Source organism: Pyrus communis, chromosome 6 (assembly GCF_041283825.1).
Source record: "Pyrus communis isolate YQ-2024b chromosome 6, ASM4128382v1, whole genome shotgun sequence".
NCBI lineage: Eukaryota > Viridiplantae > Streptophyta > Magnoliopsida > Rosales > Rosaceae > Pyrus > Pyrus communis.
This window is the reverse complement of record NC_142570.1, coordinates 23,010,096-23,034,261: the sequence shown is the minus strand read 5'-3', so window position 1 is coordinate 23,034,261 and position 24,166 is coordinate 23,010,096. Positions and strand designations below refer to the sequence as shown.

At 38.0% G+C, this 24,166-nt stretch overlaps 3 protein-coding genes and 1 pseudogene across 8 annotated transcripts; 3 read left to right on the top strand and 1 right to left on the bottom strand.

The window, feature by feature from the left end:
- Positions 1 to 103: 103 nt before the first annotated feature.
- LOC137711387 (DEAD-box ATP-dependent RNA helicase 5-like) lies at positions 104 to 5,002 on the top strand. 5 transcript variants are annotated; one of them, XR_015963721.1, is made up of 10 exons: positions 104 to 572; positions 953 to 1,031; positions 1,928 to 2,013; positions 2,089 to 2,145; positions 2,248 to 2,315; positions 2,667 to 2,760; positions 3,314 to 3,478; positions 3,583 to 3,675; positions 3,835 to 4,052; positions 4,807 to 5,002. XR_015963721.1 is itself a non-coding variant. In XM_088696050.1 (9 exons), the coding sequence occupies exons 2-9, from the start codon at positions 998 to 1,000 to the stop codon at positions 3,925 to 3,927; spliced, it is 678 nt and encodes a 225-aa protein (XP_088552176.1). In that variant the 5' UTR covers positions 104 to 572; positions 953 to 997; the 3' UTR covers positions 3,928 to 4,356. The 5 variants fall into 5 exon arrangements, 3 of the variants coding, with proteins under 3 accessions (XP_088552176.1, XP_088552175.1, XP_088552177.1); XR_015963720.1 differs by having other exon boundaries at positions 3,583 to 3,703; positions 3,835 to 4,724; XM_088696050.1 differs by lacking the exon at positions 4,807 to 5,002 and having other exon boundaries at positions 3,583 to 3,663; positions 3,835 to 4,356.
- A 2,356-nt stretch (positions 5,003 to 7,358) lies between these two features.
- LOC137711438 (folate synthesis bifunctional protein, mitochondrial-like) lies at positions 7,359 to 12,788 on the bottom strand (annotated as a pseudogene). The gene is made up of 2 exons (XR_015963719.1): positions 12,723 to 12,788; positions 7,359 to 12,587 (listed from the first exon to the last, which is right to left on the bottom strand). The product of XR_015963719.1 is annotated as a folate synthesis bifunctional protein, mitochondrial-like (transcript).
- LOC137711437 (disease resistance protein RPM1-like) lies at positions 7,466 to 10,562 on the top strand. Its single transcript, XM_068450679.2, has one exon. The coding sequence runs from the start codon at positions 7,466 to 7,468 to the stop codon at positions 10,289 to 10,291; it is 2,826 nt and encodes a 941-aa protein (XP_068306780.2). The 3' UTR covers positions 10,292 to 10,562.
- Positions 12,789 to 19,083: 6,295 nt separating the features above from the next.
- Positions 19,084 to 23,238, top strand: LOC137710838 (disease resistance protein RPM1). The gene is made up of 3 exons (XM_088696048.1): positions 19,084 to 19,385; positions 19,586 to 20,282; positions 20,586 to 23,238. The coding sequence occupies exons 2-3, from the start codon at positions 19,838 to 19,840 to the stop codon at positions 22,997 to 22,999; spliced, it is 2,859 nt and encodes a 952-aa protein (XP_088552174.1). The 5' UTR covers positions 19,084 to 19,385; positions 19,586 to 19,837; the 3' UTR covers positions 23,000 to 23,238.
- The last annotated feature ends 928 nt before the right edge of the window (positions 23,239 to 24,166 follow it).

The window sequence follows — 24,166 nt, the reverse complement described above, 5'->3', positions numbered from 1 at the left end:
GAAGGTCACGGTTATCCATTCATTCCAGGGGCTGAGAAGACTCACAGAGGCATTTCATCCTCCTCTAGTTACAAGTCAGACTTCCACACCAACAATAAGTTTTGAACCCAAGACCTTCTTTTTTTAGTTTTAAATAAACTTCGTAATCTTTCATCTACAACTTTCAAAGTACCAACGTGCAAATTATTGTTTCACGTGCTGCATTTTACAGAATAAATCCCTTTCCCTCTGAAAACCCAGAGCCCCTCGTCCGTCGGCCTCTGCTGATTTTCCTTCCGCAGTTTATCAGGCGAGCAGAGCTGAGTTGAGCTTCAACAATGGGTCGCAAAACCAAAGAAACCTCCGCCGCCGTCGGCGAGGCAGAACCGCTACGGACCCAACCTCTCCACGAAACCACAGCCGAGGGGAGGAAGAAGCAGAAAAACAAAGACGAAGAAGAAGCCCAACTCAGTTCCAGCCCAAGAGATTGCTGCTCAGGAAGAAAACTCAGATTCTATTGAGCTGAGCTTCAAACTAGACTTGGGGTTAATCGTGCTGACTAAGTAGTTTTAACTTAAAAACTTCAGCTTAAGGTATCTGATGAGAACTCTTTTACATTTTCCATTAGAAACATATCTAATTTGAGTAGACCATATATTGCAGATGAGTCATATGAGCCTAATGCCAATATTTCCATTTTCCATTCCCTGCAATAATTTGATGACAGAATTTGATGATTTGGCATGTAATGCGTTTAAGCAAGTCATTGCTAATGTTAGTGATACCACATCGGTTGGGTTTAAACTTTAAAGAGAAAATTTGAAAATTTTATTCTTTTGATTTGGGCAAAAGGCTGATTGAATTAGTTCAGTACATGTGCAGGTGGAATTATTCTGTAGAGGTTATATGTTTGCATACGTTATGCGGTTCATCTTCTTATAATTGGTTTTTCTACGCTTTTCTGTGCTCTTAGGACATCATCATTGGAACTCCTGGTCGTTTGAAAGATCTCATTGAAATGGGTGTGTTGCCTGAAGGAAGTATCTTTTACGGTAATTATCTTTTACCTAGAGGAAGTTTCATTAGATTTCATTTTCTACTTTAGTTTGGATGTGAATTTATTAGAAATTTTTGTAGGTCCTTGATGAAGCAGATCGAATGCTTGATACTATTAATAGGTCTTTCTTTATCTATCCGGTGACATCGAGTTCTTTGGTTTAGTTTGTTTTGGAGGACTTCAATTAAGTCTAAAAGATTTTAATTTTTTTTTTAATATTTAAATAACTTATTAAAAGCTTTTTTCTTTTTGGTACTGCTGATTCCATGATCGTACGGAGAACTTATATGAGGAATTATATGCTCTTCCAGTATATGCTTCTAATTGTTTTTTTTTTCCATTTTTAGAAATAACCACTCACCTCCACTTATTTACGCAGATGTACGTGTACAGGTTTAGCACTGTTGGATACCTATCCATAGAGAGAGGAAGGACATTCATTTTGAATTGTACATTTGTTTGACAACTGTTTTTGTTTTTAATAGAGATATAACTGAAAATGATGTTAAATTATGAGCGGCCTGGAGGTAATTCAGTTACAAGAGACCTATTAATTTGTTTTTGTAGATGCTCTCAAGCCATAGATGATGGGGGCAAAAGATGCCAGGTAGTCGATGGTATAGAAATGCAAATGACACTTGCCTAAATATGAAATAAGAAGTAATGTCTATTTCCCCCAGCTGCTTTCCTAAGGACTACCATGAGTAGTCAGAATTTCTGAAATGAATTTATTGGAAAATTTATGGCTAATTAAAACTCTAGACTACAATTAGGTTGAAGTGTTTAAGTTTGCTCCAAGTTTGGGTGGTGTAGGGTCTCTCCCACATAAAACCGTGAGATTTCAGTATTCTCGGATCTTTCTAATCAGTTCGGTTAATTTTGACTCTGCAGCTCGCCAAATGGTAATGTTCAGTGCTACATGGCCTCCATCAGTTCATCAGTTAGCTCAGGAGTTCATGGACCCTGATCCTGTTAAGGTGCGAATTCTGGATTATCGTGACCTTTAATATTTTCTATTAACCTTTTGGAAAACTAATAAAGCATTATTTCAGGTTGTCGTTGGGTCAGAGGATTTAGCTGCCAACCATGATGTTATGCAGATAGTTGAGGTACAAATTCTAAACACACGTGAAGCCTACGTGACAATCAAATGTTTACTTTGTTATTTCAATATATGCTTACTGCAATTGACTTCCCTTTCACATTCATAGGTGTTGGATGAACATTCACGTGATGGGCGCTTGGATGCATTGCTAGAAAAATACCACAAATCTAAAGAGTAGGTATTGGCTCATTATCTCCCATTATTTTATTTTAACTTGTGTCTTGGTCAATCCCTGGCGGATTGTTTTTGGACCTAGTGTTGTGTATTTGTATGATGGATTCCACTTGGTTTACCGACTGTACATGCTCAATGTTTATGTCACACAATGGAGCTCCTTCAATATTTTGGGTGTATTTTGAAATCTGCTAACGCCGAGGTTATACCGTTGAACAGGAACAGAGTTTTGATTTTGCCACTTGTGTTTAGATTATGCTGCAAAAGGGTAAACTTGTTGATGCATATTTGAGTTGCTGCTGAAGATATTTGAGGAAAGCTACTGAGGGTCTATGGATTGCTGTTTTGTAGGGGTTGGAAGGCTGTTTCTATACATGGTGACAAGGCACAAAGTGAGCGTACGAAGGCACTCTCTCTATTCAAGAAAGGAAGCTGCCCCCTGATGGTATGTTGTTCAAGAGAAGTGATATTTTATCTGGATGCTAATAAACTAAAGTTGACAATATGTCTTCTTTGCTTCGCCCTCATTTTATCTAAGAATTGGACGGTTTAGCTCATAAGATCACATGCCACCATTTTCTTTCCTACCCTGTTTAGGGGGAACTCTTCATTTGTATCCAAACTTATTTTAATTCAGTAACAAAATTCATGAATAAGGAAAAGTGAGAGAATAAGTTTTTACTGGATCAAACTTGAAAATTAAAAGATAATGATGATGACAAAACGGACCCACAAGTATCTTGGACAAGACCAAAACAATGTTCATGTCTGTCGTGGAAGTCAGGGTAGGTTTTTACAATCCTCCCAACTATATTATGGTTTCTTCCACCCGGTTTAAATGTTTGTGTATAGGCCCTTTAGGGGTATATTAGTTATTAAATCTGTACAAACTTTTTGTCGGGGAACTTGTGGTTAGCATATGCTTGCTTCTAACTGAAACACCTATATCTGGGAACTGTGTTAAAATGTATTCCATTTTATCTGAAACATATTTCCAGATAGCTACTGATGTGGCTGCTCGTGGATTGGATATTCCAGACGTTGAAGTAGTGATTAACTATAATTTTCCTCTCACTACTGAGGATTATGTCCACCGAATTGGGCGGACTGGATGGGCTGGAAAGAAGGGTGTTGCTCATACTTTTTTCACACATCGGACCCAGGTAACACTAAATATAGTAAATCTATATTCTACAAGATTTTGAGAATTGTTTTTTTTCAGAAGAATTCTAAGCTGAACTACCATATGTTACGAGTACTATTCCAGGGACTTGCGGGGGAGCTGGTCAATGTTCTCAGAGAAGCCAGCCAAATTGTGCCTGAAGCCTTGCTGAAATTTGGTGCTCATGTTAAGAAAAAGGCACGCATTTGTTTCTCTTTCATCTCCCGTATTTAGCTTTTCCTGCTGGTTGCTGAATAATCCACATTTGTGTTCTGCATTCTTTTAATCCGCTTGCATGAGTGTAGCATTTTGATGATCTTTTTTCTGATGATCTTTCGTTGTGGTATTGAAACACAGGAGTCCAAACTTTACGGGGCTCACTTCAAAGAGATTCTTGCAGATGCTCCAAGGTCTCAAAAAATCACCTTCAACTCTGACGATGAAGATTAGTTCACATTGCGATTATGAAACCATTTGTGCTACTCAGAGCAGTAAACACATAAAGTTGGCTATGGGAACTAGTACTGGCTGCAGCAACATAGAATGATAGAACAGAACGGCCTGACGGCTACCGGGTAAGGAATGTGCACTCATCTGCTAATTCGGAACAAGCTTTTACTGCTCATACCTAATACCCTTTTGATTTTGGTTTCCTCATCAGTTGTATTTCACGGATGCTCTACGAGTATTTGCTTTCGATCTTTGTAATACTTGTAGTGTTTTACGTTATGATTGTTTTACTTGTGGGTATCCATATGAACCAGTTGCTTAGGAAACAAGATTTATCCCACTTGTAATTTTACCACTCTAAAAGTGTGACAACCTGTCCTGATTATTTTTACAGATTTCGAAACAGAAGGGTATTTTCGTAAATTTTTACTTTGAGCTGGATATTTTGAAATAAGTGTCCTTTTGGTCTTAAATGGTGTGCCCAAGGGGCCCACCCTTGATTTTGTCCCCGGGCCCAAATCCCTCACCTCTCTCCTTATCTCTTCCCCCTCCTCCCCGTTAACCATTTTCGGACCTCTCTCTCTATTCTCTATGCGCTCTCCCTCCCCTCTCTGAAAACAACATACACGTACACACCCATACATACTTACATGGATGCACCAACTCGCCATCTCAGTGGAGGAAGGAGGATCCTCAACACATACCAGCCTCCAAACCCATAACCTTGTGGAACAACGACTTCCTCCTTTGGAAAAACCTATTACTTATTATGCTGTACGAGTTTTCTAAACCTGGGGGTTAGTACATTAAAGATCAATTGTTTTATTACTACTTATATATCAACTTGGTCCACTCATGTTTTGTTTTGCACCCCCTCAGGACTTAGGTTCGAGGCGTACAATCCTGGCATCAAGGTACTCCTGCATCGGCATCTTTGAGTCCTTTCGGTAGAGGACCAATCTCTTTGTTCATTCAATTTTATATTATTCATTTTTAGTGTCTCGGATTAGTTGTGTGCTATGAACACGTTTCATAAATGCATATTCATTATAATTAAATTTACAAGTTTTATTTATGTCGGTTTTTTGTTCTTAGTTCTCATGCATCCTAATATGGCTTGGTCACTTTTGGGTGTCAACCAGCACGTGCCTACCTTGGTGTTTGGTGAATATTAGGGTCGGGCGTGTCAAAAAGTGTTGGTGTAAAAGGCTAGCTCGATACAAACCAAGATGGATGTGAAGAAAGTCCCTCATCGGAGAAGTATGACAATAATCTAAGGTTTAAATATAGATGTTCCACTTCTAATTGCACTATGCCTTTTTGAGATAAAATCTCACACCTGAGGTCCGTTGGGCTTGATAGCACCAGGGGATTAGGCTTAAGTGGTTAAGTAAAGATAATATCTATGCATAGAAGCCTTAATAGTGGGCACTTATGAAGTCCGTGACATAACAAAAAGGCTCCCATGCCTACAAGTAAATTGTAACAGTTTGTTCATCAGAGCATCTCCAACCGCGTCGCTAAAAGAGGTTGTCTGCCTATTTTGACCAATCTTGACAGTCCAATTTCAATGAACCACGATATACCCCATTGACTAATTTTTGTAAACACTTGTAATTTCTTAAGATATTGTTGCCCATGTTGATCTTTTCCCCCTCATTTTATTTGGCAGCTTTCGAGCTTTGGTTTGACATGGTGTGATTTATTTGTAAATAACACGTCTTGTTGAAACGTTCCGCCCCTAGAATTCTCCCTCAACTTGTGTAATCATTGTTTGAGAATAAATAAATAATCATAAATAATCATTCAAATTCAGTGAATCCACGTCTGTTATTTGAAATATGATTAATAAACGAATACAGTTTTGTTGAATATTATTGAAATGTGCGACGCTACATGAGTTTCAATTTGAGTTTATATTTATATGAATGATGTATGAATGATAATTAAATAATGAGAACTTTAACGAAAAACTTCCGGTACTGTTCAGTGTTCACTTTAATAAAAAAATCACATTTTTATACTAAAAAATCAATTTTGGTACTATTCACTTTACCCTTTATTTTGTCATTATCGTTAAAACCCGAAGTTTTCAAGTTATTTTCATTAGTTTTCCTTTAAATAATTGAACAGTCAAATCATGAGTTCATTTTATAGAATGGATCCAAATGAGTGATCAACGCTATATTAACTTACTAATCGATTAGTGCTTGAGCGCTCCTGATGTTAGCATCAGTTGTAAAGATTGAATTAAATGGAGGGTGAGGATCTCACTCATGTACGAGGGATATTAATAATTGACAAAGATGGATGATTGGATAATTGCTATGATACTTGCGGTGGTCAGACAATTCCTTCCAGATCCTCTTACATGTGGCAACGTGCTGTTTCATCACCCACTCAATTATTCAATATATCAAGCAATATTTTACATGAATCAATATTATATAGAAGGGAGATAATTTGAACGCGGAACAAAGAGAAATACAACTTGACCTTCACCATTCAGCTTTTCCTCGTAGTTTACAAAGAAAGATAAAAAATTAAAATAAAATAAAAAAGGAATAGGCGTTTTAGTTAAAATAGTTCATAAAATTTGCAAAACACATAATTTTGGTCCCTGAGATTTGCATAACACATAACTTTGGTCCTTAAAATTGTCCACCATCTATCATTTTCATCATTCCATTAAAAAGCTCAGGGACCACTTAACTGAGTTTTTTTAATGGAATGACCAAAATAATGGATGGTGAACAATCTTAGGAACCACTTTTATTGATTTTAAGTCTCAATGATCAAAGTTATGTGTTATGAAAATCTCAATAACCATTTTAGCTAAAAAGCCTAAGGAATATTAATACTCAGACAAAGATGGATGATTGGGTAATTGCTAGGAAACTTGTATTGGTCAAACAATTCTTTCCAGATCCGGTTATATGCAGCAACGTGCCTTTTCATCACCCACGCAACTAAACTTTGTCTATCTCGACCATTTATTCAATATTTTTCTTTGGTACAAGCGATATTCTACCCTAATCAATGTTATATTGAGGAGCGAAAATTTGAACTTGGAAAGTCAAACAGAAAAATCCAAATATAGAACACAAAAATAAAAAAGCTTTTTATTTAGTTGCAACGATATTTCACAGGGTGGATAACTTGGTATCGAACTGGCTATCCATAGGAGTCAGAACCTAATAGCCTCACACCTACTAGTAGATAAGTATACAACTGGACCATCACCATTCAGTTTTTCCTGGTAGCTTACAAAGGAAGATAAAAACAAAAAATAAGGAAGCTGCAAAGTAAAGAGATAAGCAAATTGTTTGAGAGAAAACTTTGACAATTTTTGTGGTAGCAATAAAACTGGACCATTTCTCTGGTGGACCACCATATAACCTATAAAAAGGAGGCAGGAATTCACATAAAACAACATCAATATTTTTGAAGACTTTCACACAAAACCCTTTTGTTTCCCAGCAAACACTAACCATACATCATCTTCTCAGTTTCAAAACAAAAGTTCAAAGCCAAAGAAATGGCAGAAAGTGTAGTTACCTTCTTGCTCGACAGGCTCACCTCCTTGATCCAACAGGAGGTGAGGCTATTCTCCGGTGTCCGAGCCCAGATCGAGGATATCATCGACGAGTTGGAGCGCATTAAGGCCTTCTTAAGAGTTGCTGATGCAAAGGAAGATGATGACCCTCAGCTCAAAGTGTGGGTCAAACAAGTCAGAGATGTGGCTTATGAGATTGAAGATGCGCTTGATAAATTCAGGCTCTCCCATTCACATGTTCATAGGCATGGATTCCATGCATCCCTTCGTAAGCTTTCTCGCATCATCAAGAAATTAATAGCTCGGCGACAAATTGCTGGTGAAATCCAAACCATCAAATCAAAGATCAGAAACCTCTCCGAGGGACGTGTCAAATACAAGCTTGATGTTGACCATGGCTCAAGTAAGGCTCGGAAGCCTCGGTTCAGTCAAGGTGATGCCCTTTTGATGGAAGAGGCTGATCTCGTGGCAATCAGTGAGCCCAAAAGGCAGCTGATTGAGTTGCTTATGGCGGGTGAATCTGGACGCCAGGCAATCTCGGTGGTTGGGATGGGAGGACTGGGGAAAACGACCTTGGTAAAGCAAGTGTACGAGGATGCAAGAGTTCAGAAACGTTTTAAGGTACATGCTTGGATCACTGTTTCTCAATCATTCAAGATAAAGCGGCTCCTAAGACACATAGTTCAGAAAATCTTCCAAGTTATCAGAAAACCAGTTCCTGAAGAAGTTGATAGTATGAACACCGACCAGCTAAGAGAGAGAATAAAAAAATTACTGCAGCAGACCAGGTACCTGATTGTTCTAGATGACCTTTGGAACAACGATGTGTGGGATGCCATCAATCATGCACTGCCCCACAACAGTCACGGTAGTCGTGTAATGATCACTACCCGTAATACTGTTGTAGCCTCTGTCTCTAGCATGGAGAACCACGGTATGGTTTACCATTTAGAGCCCTTGTCTCCAGAAGAGTCTTGGACTCTTTTCTGCAGGAAGACATTTCCGGAAAACTCATGTCCGCCCAACTTGGAGGGAATTTGTCAAAGTATCTTAAGGAAATGCGGGGGGCTACCCCTTGCAATTGTGGCAATCAGTGCTGTTCTAGCTACAAAAGACAAGAAAAACATAGATGAATGGGCTGCCGTTTCTGGAAGCATTGGTGCTCAAATTGAGGAAAATGGCCAACTTGATAACATGAAAAAGTTGTTGTACCTCAGTTTCAGTGACTTACCATACCATCTCAAGTCTTGTTTCTTGTATCTAAGTATCTTTCCCAACCTCTATAAAATCGACCATATGAGATTAATTCGATTATGGATGGCTGAAGGATTTGTTATTGAAAAGGAAGGAAATACACCAGAAGAAGTTGCTGAGAGTTACCTGAAGGAGCTATTGGACAGAAGTTTGATCCAAGCAGCAGAAATAGCAACTGACGGGAGGGTCAAATCATGCCGAATCCATGATCTTTTACAGGAGATTATCATCTTGAAGTCTAGAGAGCAAAACTTTGCAGCAATAGAGAAAGAGCAAGGTACAATGTGGCCAGACAAAGTTCGACGCCTGTCAATTTTTAACACATTGCAGAATGTAATACCAAAGAGGACCCTTTCTCATCTACGCTCACTGCTCATTTTTGGGGTAGAAGATTCACTTACTGAGTTTTCGATACCAAAATTGTTTCTTAAAAGTCTTCCGCTACTTACTGTATTAGACTTTCAAGGTGCACCTCTAGACATGTTTCCAAGAGAGGTTGTCAACCTTCTTCTTCTCAGGTATCTTAGTTTGAGGGATACCAAGGTGAAACAAATCCCAAGCTCCATCAAGAAGCTTCAAAACCTAGAGACCCTGGATCTTAAACATTCTCTTGTTGTTGAGTTGCCTCCAGAAATTTTGAATCTCAAGCGCCTTCGCCATCTCCTGGTGTATCGGTATGAAGTTGAATCTTATGCACGCTTTAATTCCAGATTTGGAGTTAAGGTTCCTGCAGGAATATGTGGCTTGCAGTCGCTCCAAAAGCTGTGTTTTATTGAGGCAAATCATGACAATGGTGCTTTAATGGCTGAACTTGGCAGAATGAATCAACTGAGGAGGTTGGGCATTTTCAAGTTGAGGACAGAAGATGGGGTCACCGTATGCTCATCGGTTGAAAAGCTGACCAACCTTCGCTCGTTGTCTGTATCTTCCTTGGAGAAGGAGATGATAATTGATCTGACACAAATTTCTTGTCCTCCACAGTTCCTTCAGCGACTATATTTGACAGGGCGTTTAGAAAACTTACCACACTGGATTTCTTCTCTTCATAACCTAGTGAGACTCTTTTTGAAATGGAGTCGGCTAAAGGAGGATCCTCTGGTACATCTCCAAGGTTTGCCAAATCTGGTACATCTTGAACTGCTTCAGGTTTATGATGGAGAATGCTTGCATTTTAAGGAAGGAGGGTTTCCAAGTCTAAAGCTACTAGGTATCGACAAACTAGAAGAAGTGGAAAATATTATCATGGATGAGGGAGCAATGCCTTGTCTAGAAAAGTTAATAATCCAGCGCTGCAACTTGTTGAAGAAGGTCCCATCAGGCATCGAGCATTTAAAAAATTTAAAATTGCTAGAATTTTTCGATATGCCAGATGAATTGATCCAGTCACTACTTCCTGATCGTGGTGAAGATCATTGCAAAGTTGCTCACATTCAAGCAGTTTACTATTCCTATTGGACAGGTGGGGGTTGGGATGTGAATTCATTGGAGATCATTCATCCAGCAACTTCTTCTGCCATGAGAAGGCTTGAACCTAATATCCTATGGAAAGCATAGTTTAGGTTACTGCTTATAATTTATTTATTTGCTTTATCATTCCTGAAAGGAGAATTCAAACTTGCGACCTCTTCCAACATTGTGGATGAGAGATAACACTAGAGCAATAGCAAGTTGGTGGCTCTGGCCTATGATCAATAATTGTAAAGAAGTCTATCATGAATTCATGATTGAGCTTCTACTACTGCTTGTAACTTTAATTAATTCTTGTACTCTTTTACAACAAATAATATTTGGCTTTTAATAATCAAGCCTTCGGTTGATTGGAAAATAACTTCATTTATATGTAATTAGGCAAAAGCATCAAAGGAAAATCATTGTACATTGGACAGGCTCCTTATGTTCAGTAGTGAATTTCAGAATGTTGTAAATGCCTTCCTACTTCCTAGTACACACAAAGACCAGCAAAATTGGCTCCTGAATGTTTTTAGTTTTTCTTTTCAACAAAAAAAAAAAAAAAACAAAAGGAAAGAAAAGAGGTTACCCCAATGGTTTCAGTTTCACTTTAATCAGTTAATGACTGAATTGACGAATAGAATAAAATAAAATAATTGCAATTACCTGGCCTGGGCATGGGCACGACCTTTCTTGTATATTGTTTATCCTTTCCTCTGAAAATTGAAATAGCTCCCTTTGTGGTTGGTCACAGAAACAAAGACAAAGTAAAACTGAGAGCCTTAGGCACTTCATTGGCCGCCGTCCTACATTGCACCTCAAAACAGATGCTAACCCATCCATTCTCTCTTCGTGAGTATTTTCCCGGCTGTCAAACGTTTTTTGCCAATCTCTGTTTTTTATACTTTTCATGGGTTAAGTTCTCATCATTTTTTCTAACTTGGAGGAATAGATCTCCTCTGTCTCAGTATTGCATCACATAGCTTCACAGCATTTACATTATCTCTTACATTATGTACTCTTACAATATTTGCTCCGCCTAGAACTGCAAGCAACAGTAGCAGCATCTCTCTCAGTTGCAGCAGTGCGATTACAAATTTCACCTAAAATTTTCTTTCTGGAAGGTCCAATTAGTATGGGCGCATGAAACAAAGCCAAACTTTTCCTCTCAATCTCTGCTTGAATATTTGGTTACCCCATTAAGAATTCCAAACTGTGTTCACGGTTCTTTGAAAATCCAAGTCCAGGGTCAATTATCATCCTTCAAGCTGGGATGCCAAATATTTCAGCTTCTCTCACTTTCAAGTATAACTCCAAGGCAACCTACTTACAAGCATTATCATATTGTAGGTTCTCATTGTTCTGCATTGTAGACGGGTCCCTCCTCATGTGCATTGCAATTTAGGGAGCTTTAAGGTCTGCAATGACTTTAAACATGTTAGAGTCCAACTGCCCGGCAGATACATCATTTACAATATGAGCAACTTTACTGACTGCTTCTGCTGCAACTTCTGAATAAAATGTGTCCACAGATACAATTTTTCCCTTTGCTTCAGGCAGTCCGAGAACCGCTTCTAGGACAGGAGTTAGTCTATCCAATCCTTGTTGAACTGAAGTCCTAGAAGCCATTGGCCGTGTAGATTGTGCGCCAATATCAATCATATCTGCCCCTTCTGAAATCATTGAGCAAACCTGAGAAATTGATGCGTCTACAGACTAAAACTTTCCTCCATCACTAAAACAATCTAGGGTCAGATTAAACATACCCATTACCGCGATTTTCATTGACCGGTCCCAAAAGCCATTTCCGATGGGTAAAACCCTCTTCAGTCCTTCCTTTCCAACAAGTGGTTCACCGCCCAATTTCTCCCAGGAATCAAAAAGCCCACTAGAATGCAGTGAGAAAGAATGCCAAGAAGAAACTATATCGCTGTCAATAGTTGACCCCAGTAAATCCATTAGTGGGGCCATTACAAATGGTCTTTCCCAAATTCGTTCATGGGGAACCGTAAGAATCTAAGAACTAATTCTTCGCTTTACATGGAACAATATATCTAGGTCGATTGGCTTGGGACCATACCTTATGCCGTCAGTACGACACATGTCCTTTTTAATTTTCTTCAGTGCCCGTAGTAACTCATGAGGCCCAAGTTGTGTAACAGCTCTAACAGAAGAGTTGAGAAAATTAGGTTGATCAGTCACATAGATTGATGATGTCTCATATAGGCAAGCATGTCTAGTGATGTGTATGCCCGATTTTCTCATTAACCTTAAGGCTTCACTGAAATTATGCAGAGTCTGTCACTCACATTGTTTCCCAAAGCAATCACTACCTCCTGATCCGGAGAATGAACTTCTGAGGAGAAATTTGGTAATGAATGCGTGAAAGTAATACACAATGCTGCATTGAAAATGAAAACAAGCATGAGGAAGCCTTTATCACGATTGTACATGCATGGATCTCTCCACCATTGAAAAACCGAAGTTTATGTTACTCTAGGACATAAAAAAACGAGCAAATACATCTTCGGTTCACCTTGACAATACTGTGTGACACATTCAACCACTTCGATGTGGGCACAATTTACTTGCATATATACATGTTAGCACTTAGGAGTGGTTTATCATCAAAGAATCTGCAAGCCGTATTACTAAGTCATTTTATTCAGAAAAAAAAGAAAAAGAAGCAGAACAGTCGCATTCCACAAAATTAAGAGCTACAAGGGTAAACTAGAGGATATGCAAATCACCATTTTTTTACATTTGAAAAGTACCAAACTTGAAAGAAAGAGAAATTGAGTTTACTCAAAGTTGGAAGTTCAATCGAGCAAAACTGGACAGCTTCGCGGGTGATTACTGCGAAAAAAGCTTCAAAGGTCACCAATGGCGGTGTTGTGATGGGCCAACTGGAATGGATAATCCATTGAATAATTCTACAATGGCACATGCTGGAGAATGTCGACCAATTTCCCCAATCAAATCAACACCAAAAATCCCAATTCCCAAAATCTACTGCACCTAAACATAATTATATATGTATATATATATATATGGAGAGAGAGAGAGAGAGAGAGAGAGAATTTACCTTGTTGGGAGATGGGAGAACTGGACGCTGGAGCGGATAGAAAAGAGATAGACGAGCGAGTGCGGGTTACGTTAAAAGTGGGAGGTTTTGTTTTCAGTTTTTTTTTTTTAATATTTTTTTTTTTTGCTTTTAAGCAGATGATATTAGAAGAAACACTTGCAAAGGAGTTCTTACTCACAATTTACGAATCTTCAATAATCGGAGTCGTTTATATTATAAACCATTTTATAGATAATTGTTTTGAATCAATAATTAATGAATGAAGTTGTACGAATTGGTCATTAAATCCTGGGGAGTCAAACAGTATTTTTGTATATGAAAAAAAATATTAAGTGCTTCTTCATAAACAGCTCTAACTTTTTATGTAAAACTTACGTAGTCGGAAAGTGTTTTTAACCATCCCAGAAACAATCCAAACAGACATCATCTTATGGTAATTAGGTGTCTAAGTTTTCATTAGCATGTGGGATTAGTGTGAGAGCTGAAAACTTGCAGCCTCTTTGTACGCAATCATAGAGAAGTACTTGGTTGACTATAATATAGGCAAATGATTCTGATTAGGACCTAATCAAATGATTCTAGTAAGATAAGGGAAATTATGGGTCCTGTAGTCCTAACTTTAAGCAGCAGAAGATAGGGGGTTTAGACACTCTTTAGGAGGAGTGCACCCCTTGTTCGTTTTTCTCTCTACCAACATAGAGAAAAAAACACCCTAGCAGCAATCGCACCTCTGGCCCTTGCGAAGGCGCAAGAGGAAGGGGAAATGGCTAGGAGGAGGAAAGGTGAGGATGCTGCCAACCCAAGCTAAACGGGAAAACATCGAAAAACCCGGGAAGCCTAGAAACGGGCAAGAAACCCAATTTTCTCCCCATGCTTTCCCAAGTCCCATTTCTCATCTAGCCATAAGCTTGCTCTTGAAGTGTCCCATTGCCTTACCGGCTTGCCAGAAAATTTGGGCGAAGGGTGGAACGATTTGCGTCATAATAAAGGTGTTTTACACACTCCCTTCGACCCTCCCTTTTTTCTTTTTTTGTTTGGTTCTTTGGTTCTCTTAGTGTTGTTGTCGACGGTTTAGATCTTAGTGTTCGATTTGGTTTGGCATTTCAATATAAATCTTATGGTTTGTGTGTGATTTTGGTTTTGGTGCAAGCATCTTGGGTGCGGCGAGTTGCTAGGGTTCCTTATGTTACTTTGTTTCTTTTGTTGGGCTTAAGCTTAGTTGGGCCTCCCTAGATGTTTTGGGTTGTTGCTTACCTTTTGCCTTGACCCTTTTTTGTTTGTACTTCATTTCTTAATTAATGAATGATCTCTTTCCGACCCAATAAAAAAAAGGACAGTCTTTAGGTTCTTAAGGAGTATGATTATCTCCTCTCCAAATTCTCTCTCCTTTCCTCCTTTCCGCTCTTACTTTCTTCATTGTCTTTCTCTCTCTATAAATAAGTCAACAAAAATAAGATGTTAATGTGACTTAATCGTAATCGTTCAAATAAGAGGAAGCAGAAGGGAAGAGGAATTTGGAAGCGATGGATACCTACTCCGATTCCTAATCCCCGTAGGGACATAGGGTCTCAAGGATTAATCATGTTATTGACCCATAGGGAGTATATCTATTGTGCTTGTGTCGTAATGTCTAATCCAAGAATTAATATTGACAATAATGCAGCTAAGCTTCTTGTCTGACCTAATTAGTAGAGGCAAACAGTAGTGTAGTACAAGTGCAAGTGAATTTAAAGGCTTACCATTTTAGAAATTGATGTAAAACGGAGATCTTATCAAGGCGTGATATGCCACAAACCCTTTAAAAAAGAGAGATGCCTTTGAAAAGGCGAACACAGGTGACGTATGGCTATTGTCAACTTGTGTTGGTGCATTGTGCATGAAATATTTGTATAGTGTGGGTGAACAACTCAACGAAGAAAAAGCAAAACAAAACATTGGATAATTTGGAGCCGTATATTTTGGTGTAGAAGATATAGAGACTAGAAAAATGTGGGGGTGATGTCCCCGAAGGGGCGGTGGATTCCCCCGGAGGGACGGAGGAAAGGCAGAGACGCCCACGAAGGGACAAACTCCTTTGCAATCGATGTGCGAATGCTGTGTCTCATCGGTATTTCTATATTTTTTTAGTATATTAAATAAAAGAGACACTCCCACCAGCAGAGCATCAGTGCCCTAGTGGTACAATAGTACCCTGCCACGGTACAGAACCGGATTCCTTTCCCGGCTGATGCAAATTATTTGAACTTTTCTTTCTTATCATTTTAGTTTTTGCTAATTGCACTTTTGATCCCTGTAATTTACTTCAAATCGCACTTTAGTGCCTGTAATTTCAATTGTATCAATTTAATCTTATAATTTACCAAACCTTGTTAATTTATGATTTTCAATTTGTCTAAGCTTCATAATTTCATATGTTTTTTATTTGCATTCATCGTATGTAATATACAGGCCTAGGGTTTGGATCGTTAAAAGTTTGATGTGGTGTGAGCCTAACAGCTAATCCCCATTTTTATAAAATAAATTAGGATCCCTTCGTTTAAAGGCTTCCTATATATAAATGTTGTGGCATATGTTCTAATACATATTGTGATTGTGTAAATCCTAAGTAGAGATAGATTAGGAATCCCTTGGGATCTAGAAGATTTTTCCTAATAGACTTTGTATTACTTTGAGAGCAAGTTTCTCTCATTCTTATTACTATAAATAAAGGCACAAGGACTTGGGAATTAACACATAATTTCTCAAGTCTATTCTCCACTCTTTTTTCTCTCCATGCCACACCCCTCAGTTAAATATAGGCCACAACACGTTATCAGTACACTCTTCACGCTGTGCTAAAGAGAATTTATTCATCTTCAATTAGGGGAGTATTACGTTTCAATTATTCTTAATTGATTGAATTTTGATTTTATTGAATTCATATACTTTTATTGATTCAATTTTTTTTTCTTGTGTTGAACGTCATACAAGTTTTGAAGATGGAGAGCTGAAACCTGAAGAAACAACACCTACAAACCCGTTCACAATATTCATCACGCAATCTAGCTTCTTCTAAAACAGTGGTGTTTATTTCGTTATTTTTTCAGCCTTGATTGCATGAACCTTCACTATAATGCATGACCCAACTTTATGATTAACGAATTTTAGATGATACATAAATTGTATATGCATGATAATCTTAATTGCTATTATGTGAATTAAATATGTGTGAATAAAGAAAAGAAAAAGAAAGGAAAAAAAAAGGGATGTTGAAACCCTAGAACTCAACTAGGGCCTGAAAACATGGATATATATGTTTCCGATTTGGGCCTGATCTATGAGGGCCCAATGCTTGAGCACCAAGCTCGTGCTGGACCTCTATCTAAACCATGGCTTTAAGCCCACGGCTGCACCTAGCCGCCAAGCCCAGTTGAGCCAAGCAGCTCCTGGTCCCAGTGAAACTAATAGATTTAGGAGACCAAGAGTGAAGATTCTTCATCTGCATAATTATTTCTTTTACTTAAAAGCCCGAGCATAAACCTGAGATCTTTATCTGCATAGTTAATATTATTATATGTTTCGGTTCTTACGTCTCACTTTACACGTGTCTTAATCACTTGAGTTACAAATTGAACTATAGAATATAGCGATTTAAAGTTGAAATAGATGAGAACTTGCATCCAATTTCGATAAGTAAGCAATTACAAGATCATCTCGTCCACACAAATCATACATACTTTGAATGGTAATTTGTTTCTTTTTCCAGTTGAGGTAAGAAAATCAAATTCTAGAACCCTTAGTTGGACAAAGCAACCTAGCCCTGGCCAGATATCTCTTATCTCTTATATATAAAGCCAGAAAACCCTTAGTTGGGGTCACGGATTCGACAAAAAGGAATATGGCCAAAAAGAATATTATATAATACACGCCAGAAAACCCTACCAGATTTGATGAACAAGAACATACGCATATCCTGGAATTGAATGCTAAATGTACGTGTATATACTATATATCTTTATTAATTAATGAAATTCTTTTTGTCAATCAGAAGATGATGAAAAAATAATTTAGTCTTCTATCATATAAAAAAAAATGATGGACAATAATGTAATTTTATAGGTCCAAATTTTACTGTTTTTTATTGAAACATCACCTACAGGTGATATTAAAATATCTCTAATATTTAAAATTAAAAAAATAATAATAATAAGAAAAAACCAAAACCTCCTACTCGCCCCACGTTCTCTCTCTCTCTTCCTCTCATTTTCTATAAAACTGTGTTCACATACACAAAGTGTGTAGACAAATGCTAGTATTATAATAATACTATTATTTATATATACACGTTATATGTATATATTTTATTTATTTATTGTTGTGTTCATCTATCAAAGTCTTTCAACTTGTTCTTTCGAATATTTTAACGGCACCATGTAAGTATACACATCAGAGAAATAGACATGTACGGTGTTTACCAAGACTTTGCTAGCAGATCAGACCTTAACCTAATTTGCTAAATTATTTTGGTCTTTTCATTACTGATCAGGAATTCAGAGGCTGGTACACTTACGGTCCACAAAAGTTTTGCATTTCCACTTTGGTGTGGAATTTTGAAGTAATTATCGACGATTAGTAAACTTTTACCAGTCAGTTAAACTTATGAGACTGAAATAGGATAGGGATAAGATTTTAATACATGCACAAATAAGGTTAAAATTATACAAAATACTTATAAGAGTACAAGATAATTGTAGTATAAATGCTCATAAAAGATTGTTCTCTACAAAGATTATTTAAATAATTTATTTAAAATCAATTCCTAATTAATCGCTTGAAAACGGAATTTGAGAAAAATGATTATGAATTTTAGTAATATTAAAAATAGATTTTAATTAAAAATTAAATAAGAACTTCTTCCAAAATTAAAGAGATAAAATAAAAGAGTTTTTGAAAATCAATTTGTAAAAGCACTAGGTTTCCGCCACCATCTTAACAATTCTGTATATTTTTACTTATAATTTACACATGCACCTTTGAAGGTTAGATTTTCCTACTTGGACCTCCAACCTAGAACGTATTTCCAACTTGCAACCAGTTCGACATTCGGATCAAATATAAACATGAAAGACTCATTAAGTTTTGTGAAAACCTTTAAAAAAAAACATAGAACCCTTAAGATTTGATGCAATATAATATTGTTGTGTTCATGCGTCAAAGTCTTTCAACTTATCGTTTCGAATATTTTAACACCATCATGTAAGTAAACACATCAAAACATCCCTCAATCAAATTTTCTTCCTATCTTTTTTCGATCGATAGCATAACTAAGTCACTCAATCTTTATTGAAAGCAGTACACTATTTGATCAATTTCAAATAAAAAAATAAATCCATTGTTTGACATTTAGGTTATCTCAAGTTGTGTATTCCTGTAAACTGTATGAGATAGGTAATAGCTTACTTTGTTAAAAATTTTATGTATAATTTTTTTTTTTTTAATGAAGGATAAAACGGATAAAAAAACAAAGAAAATAAAGAGAAATAAATGCATTTGCTTGGATCAAACCGCTGAGAAGGAGATAAACCAATTTCTATTTCATTTAACCAACACGGTAACAATTGAACTTTAAAATATTTTCTACTTTACGTTATTTATCTGTAAGCTAACGCATAAGGTAAACGAATTTTGGGGTCCTCTCACTTGGGGGCCCTAGGCCGTCGCCTCTCCCGGCTACCCTCAGGGCGCTAAATTATTTTGGTCTTTTCATCACTGATCAGGAATTCCTCGGCTGGTTACACATGACAGTGCTGGCGAAATATCAAAAAACAAAAAACAAAAAAACGAGACGCATATGTAGCCGATCCGCTGTATTCAAGAAACTGCAGTTGTTCTTGCACACAGTACACCACAAAAGTTTTGCGTTCCACTTTGGTTGGGAATTTGGAAGTAATTATCGACGATTAGTAGACTTTTACTCGTCAGTTAAACTTATGAGACTGATGGAAATCTCTCTTCTGAATTCACACTGACCTGATCCTTGCTCATTCGTATTCTCTTGAAAATTTGGCACCAACCTTCCCTGGACGTGCCGCTGATGGTTCTGATATTTTTATTTGTTTTGCCCTATCTGTCTGGGTATGATACAATCTGTGTTCTCTCATATTTAATATATTAATTACACAAAATGCTTGCGCCCAAAATTTCTTGTGGACCAAGTCGCGTCAGTTTTGCCCTGTCAAAACGTCTGCGTCAATTAATATGTAATATATTAATTGCACAAAATGCTTGCGGCCAAAATGCTTGCAACTGACTTTACTGCAAATGCTTCACCACAGGTTCTTGTGGACCAAGTCGCTCAAAACGTCTGCGTCAGTTTAATTTTATAGACATCTTGATCCATCAGAACCTGTGGTGAAGCATTTGCAGTAAAGTCAGTTGCAGTTTCCTTCATTCAATTTAGTTGTTGCTTGTCCAAGTGGGAAACGCGGAGGGCTTCTTGCCTATTTAGCACGACGATCAAACTACCTAAAGAAGAACTGCAAAGCAATGAAAAAACCATGATGAGTGGATAACAAGTTAGTGAGAGAATGGCAGAGAGTGCGGTCAACTTTGTGCTCGACAAGATCAAACCGTTTTTTGAAAATGGGGTTCAACTGCTCAGAGGGGTTCGAGCAGAACTTGTGTACCTCAAAGGGGAATTGGAGCGCATGAGGGCCTTACTGAGGGATGCCGATGCAATGGAAGAAAGTGACGAGGAGCTCAAAGTATGGGTTAAGCAAGTGCGAAATGTTGCTTATGACGCAGAAGATCTTCTCGATGAATTTGCGATTCTCCAACCTTATAACAGTGAAAGCGTCCAAATGTACTGTCCGTACTATAGGCTTTGTGGCTGTGTCAAGGACTTAAAAGCTCATTACCGGGTTGCTTGGGAGTTAAAGAGCATCAACACCCGAATTCGAGATATTTTTGCAGTTTACAAAAGACTTCTTCCAAAGCTTAATGCTGTGAAAGGTTCAATATTTACCAATCCAGGTAATAAACACCACACCAGTAATTTTTTTACTTAAATGATGAGTCCAACCGTAAATCATTATCGTTCTAGGTGGCTCAATATTAGTTCATTTACAATTCATTAATTCTATATGCGGATTTCCTATGTTCAGTTTAAAATTATCCGCTCACCACATTTCCTCATAGCATTTCTAGTAAGACCTGTTGAACCCCAAGGGGATGAAACATACGGAACCCTTGCTATAGTTTTACACTTTGATATTCTCAAATGCTATGTTCTGCAGTACAATGTTATTTCCTAACTTCACCCTTAATTTGCAACAGGTGACACATGGCATGACCGACGAGAGGATGCTCTTCTTTTAGAAAACACTGATGTTGTGGGCATACACAAGCGTAAAAAGAAACTTGTCAGGATGCTGGTCGGGGGTGGCTCTGGACTTGAAGTAGTTTCAGTCACTGGCATGGGAGGTATGGGGAAAACCACCTTGGTGAAGAAAGTCTACGATGATGATGAAGTGAAGAAACATTTCAAGCCCCGTGCTTGGATCACGGTTTCTCAATCTTTTCGGGTAGAGGATCTCCTTAAAGACATCATTCATAAACTCTTTGATGCAATCAGGAGGCCAGTTCCAGAAGGTGTGCACGACAAGAATAGCAATGAACTGAAAGCAATAATTAAGAACTTTCTGCAGAAAAGGAGGTACCTGATTGTTCTTGATGATGTATGGCACGCTGACAAATGGGAAACTGTCAAATATGCTCTGCCCAAAGGGAAGTTTGGCAGCAGAATCATGCTCACTACGCGTAATGTTGTATTCACCACTTGCTCGGAATCCAAAAGCAAGGTCTATCACTTGAAGCCCTTGCCTGCTGACGAGTCCCGGAAGCTGTTCATTAAGAAGGCATTTCTGGGGAAGCCATGTCCTCCTTATTTGCTGGAAAGATGTGAATGTATCGTGAAAAGGTGTGAGGGTTTGCCCCTTGCAATTGTGGCAATAAGCGGTGTACTGGCTACAAAAGACAAGCGCAGGATAGATGAATGGGATTTCATTTGCCGCAGTCTTGGAGCTGAACTTCATGGCAATAACAAACTTGAAGATTTAAAGAAAGTACTTTCTCTGAGTTTTAATGATTTGCCCTATTATCTCAAGGCTTGCTTCTTATACTTGAGCCTCTTTCCCGAGGGTCATCTGATTCGGCGTATGAAACTGATTCGCTTATGGATAGCGGAAGGATTTGTTGAAGCTAGAGAAGGAAGAACTTTGGAGGAAGTAGCTGAGGACTACCTCAAGGAGCTCTTGAACAGAAATTTGATCCTGGTGGGAGACACCACAAGTGATGGGAGGGTCAAAACTTATCGGCTTCATGGTCTTTTGCGGGAGATTATTATTTCGAAGTCGAGGGATCAAAACTTTGCAGCCATAGTCAAAGACCAGAACACAATATGGCCTGATAGAGTTCGTCGTCTGTCAATACATAATGCATTGGAAACTGTACAAGAAAAAAGGTCAGTTCCTCAACTTCGTTCCTTATTTTTCTTTGGGGCGGTTGCTAGGTCATCCATGAGAAAGTATTTTTCCACTGGGTTTAGGCTGCTTGGGGTTTTAGATTTGGAAGCTGCACCTCTAAAGACATTTCCGAGAGAAATCCTGGACCTGTTTTATTTAAAGTATCTAAGCTTGAGGAAAACCCAGGTTAAATCCATTCCAAGAAGCATAGGGAATCTTAGTAACCTGGAGACGTTGGATCTTAAAAAGACCAATGTCACTGAATTGCCTCTTGAGATACTGAAGCTCCAAAAACTTCGCCATCTCCTGGTTTATCGTCTTAAGATTGAATCTTATGCACACTTCTATTCCAAGTTTGGCTTCTCGGCGCTTTCAAACATAGGAGAATTGCAGTCCCTGCAAAAGCTCTGCTTTATTGAGGCAAATTATCAGGGTTGTGAGATGACAATGAGGGAGTTAGGTAAGCTTAAGCAATTGAGGAGGCTTGGAATTATGAAATTGAGAAAACAAGATGGATTGGCTTTGTGCTTATCAATTGAAAGTTTAACCAAGCTGCGTGCGCTTTCTGTAACTTCAACGGGAGAGAGTGAGGTTATTGATCTCCATCACATTTCTTCCCCTCCTCAGTTCCTCGAACGCCTATACCTGATAGGACGATTGGAAGAAATGCCGAACTGGATACCTTCACTTAACAGTTTGGCCAGACTGTTTTTGAAATGGAGTCAGTTGAAAGATGATCCACTCGTACATCTTCAAGACTTGCCCAACCTTATTCATCTTGAATTGCTCCATGCTTGTGATAGTGACATGTTATCCTTCAATGGAAGGGGATTCAAAAAGCTCAAGGTCTTGGGTCTCGACAAATTTGACAAGCTCCAATGCGTGAAGGTGGAGGAGGGAGCAATGCCATGCCTTGAGAAGCTGACTATCCAACGATGTAAGTCAATGAAGAGGGTACCCTCGGGAGTGAAGCACCTTACCAAACTGAAGTTACTTGAATTCTTTGAAATGCCGAATGAATTGATCTTGAAACTGCGACCAGATGGAGAAGGCGAAGATTATGAGGAAGTTCAACATATCCCAGATGTTTATTCAGCCTATTGGAGAGATGGGGGCTGGGATGTGTATTCAATAGAGAGCTTCGGGGAGATAGAAAATGCTTCATCATCTGTAGCTGGAACTGTCCGGAGAAGCCATGATCAGCTTCGTCCTCTATGGAAGGTTTAAATCCGATCCATGATACTTTGTATTTGTATATATGTGTGTGTATATATATGTCGTATGTACAATTGTAAATAGTCATTGTACGTAATGTGCAAGCAAGTCACTCAATGTACAGATGAATTACTGTTGCAAATATTTGCAACTCATATATGTAACTTACTGAAGAATAAGGTGCCGTACTTGGGCACCAACATTTGTACATATACAGAAATGAATGGAAAAAAACTTTGTGCATAGGAAAATGATTGTGCTCAGTCACTCTAAACTACCCAATATGGCATCCAGTTCCAGTGAATTTCTGTAATGTTGAGGAGCCATTTCCGATCGGCAAACCCACAGCGAAAACGAGGAAGAAAATACAACTACACTGCAGTTTACCTTCTGTGATGACCTAAGATTTCTGAAAAAGTAGATGAAATGAATGAGAGCTTGAGGATGATCAAGTAGAAGGAAGGGCGTAAGTGAAACGAAATGATCAAGTAGCTGAAGAGTTCTAAAATTATGTGTCACCCCTTCATAAGCTAGTTGTCCTAGCTTGTCCAGTTGCAGGGTAGCGTACACGAACATGGTAGTTTAGTAGTATGGTCTAATGATATTCTTCTTCGTTTGTAAGTGAGAGACTTTAGGTTCGATTCTTGTAGATGAAAAAAGAAAGCATGTGTTGCTGATCACTTATCTTCTAGAATTAAGATCAATGACTTATTTAGGATTTGATGTCACGCATGACATACATAATAACTTCAACATCAGGATGGATGACTACTTTAAGATTAATTTATGAGGAATTATAGCAACCTTTTAGTTCTACTTTCTCGGCTCTTTTTTTTATCCTGCAATATTGTTTGATGATCGAAATCGTCTACTTTGGAGATCACCCTTTAAAGATCATTTATGCAAAAAATTAACTAAATTCGAAATGGACAAACCATGTTTCTCACTTAAACACTAAAAATTGATGATGTTAATCAAGCGGTTAAAGGATTTTTTATTGTCCTATTTTTTTATTTTTTATTTTTGCAGAGTTGGTGCTTAAAAGGTGATCTAAAAGGAAGACTATTCTGATCATCAACCAATATTATAAAATGAGTAAAAGAGCGGAAAAAGTGAAACAAGAAAGTTCAAGTATTTCAACAAATAAGTTGCCAGCATCCACCTTAACTTGTTGATTAC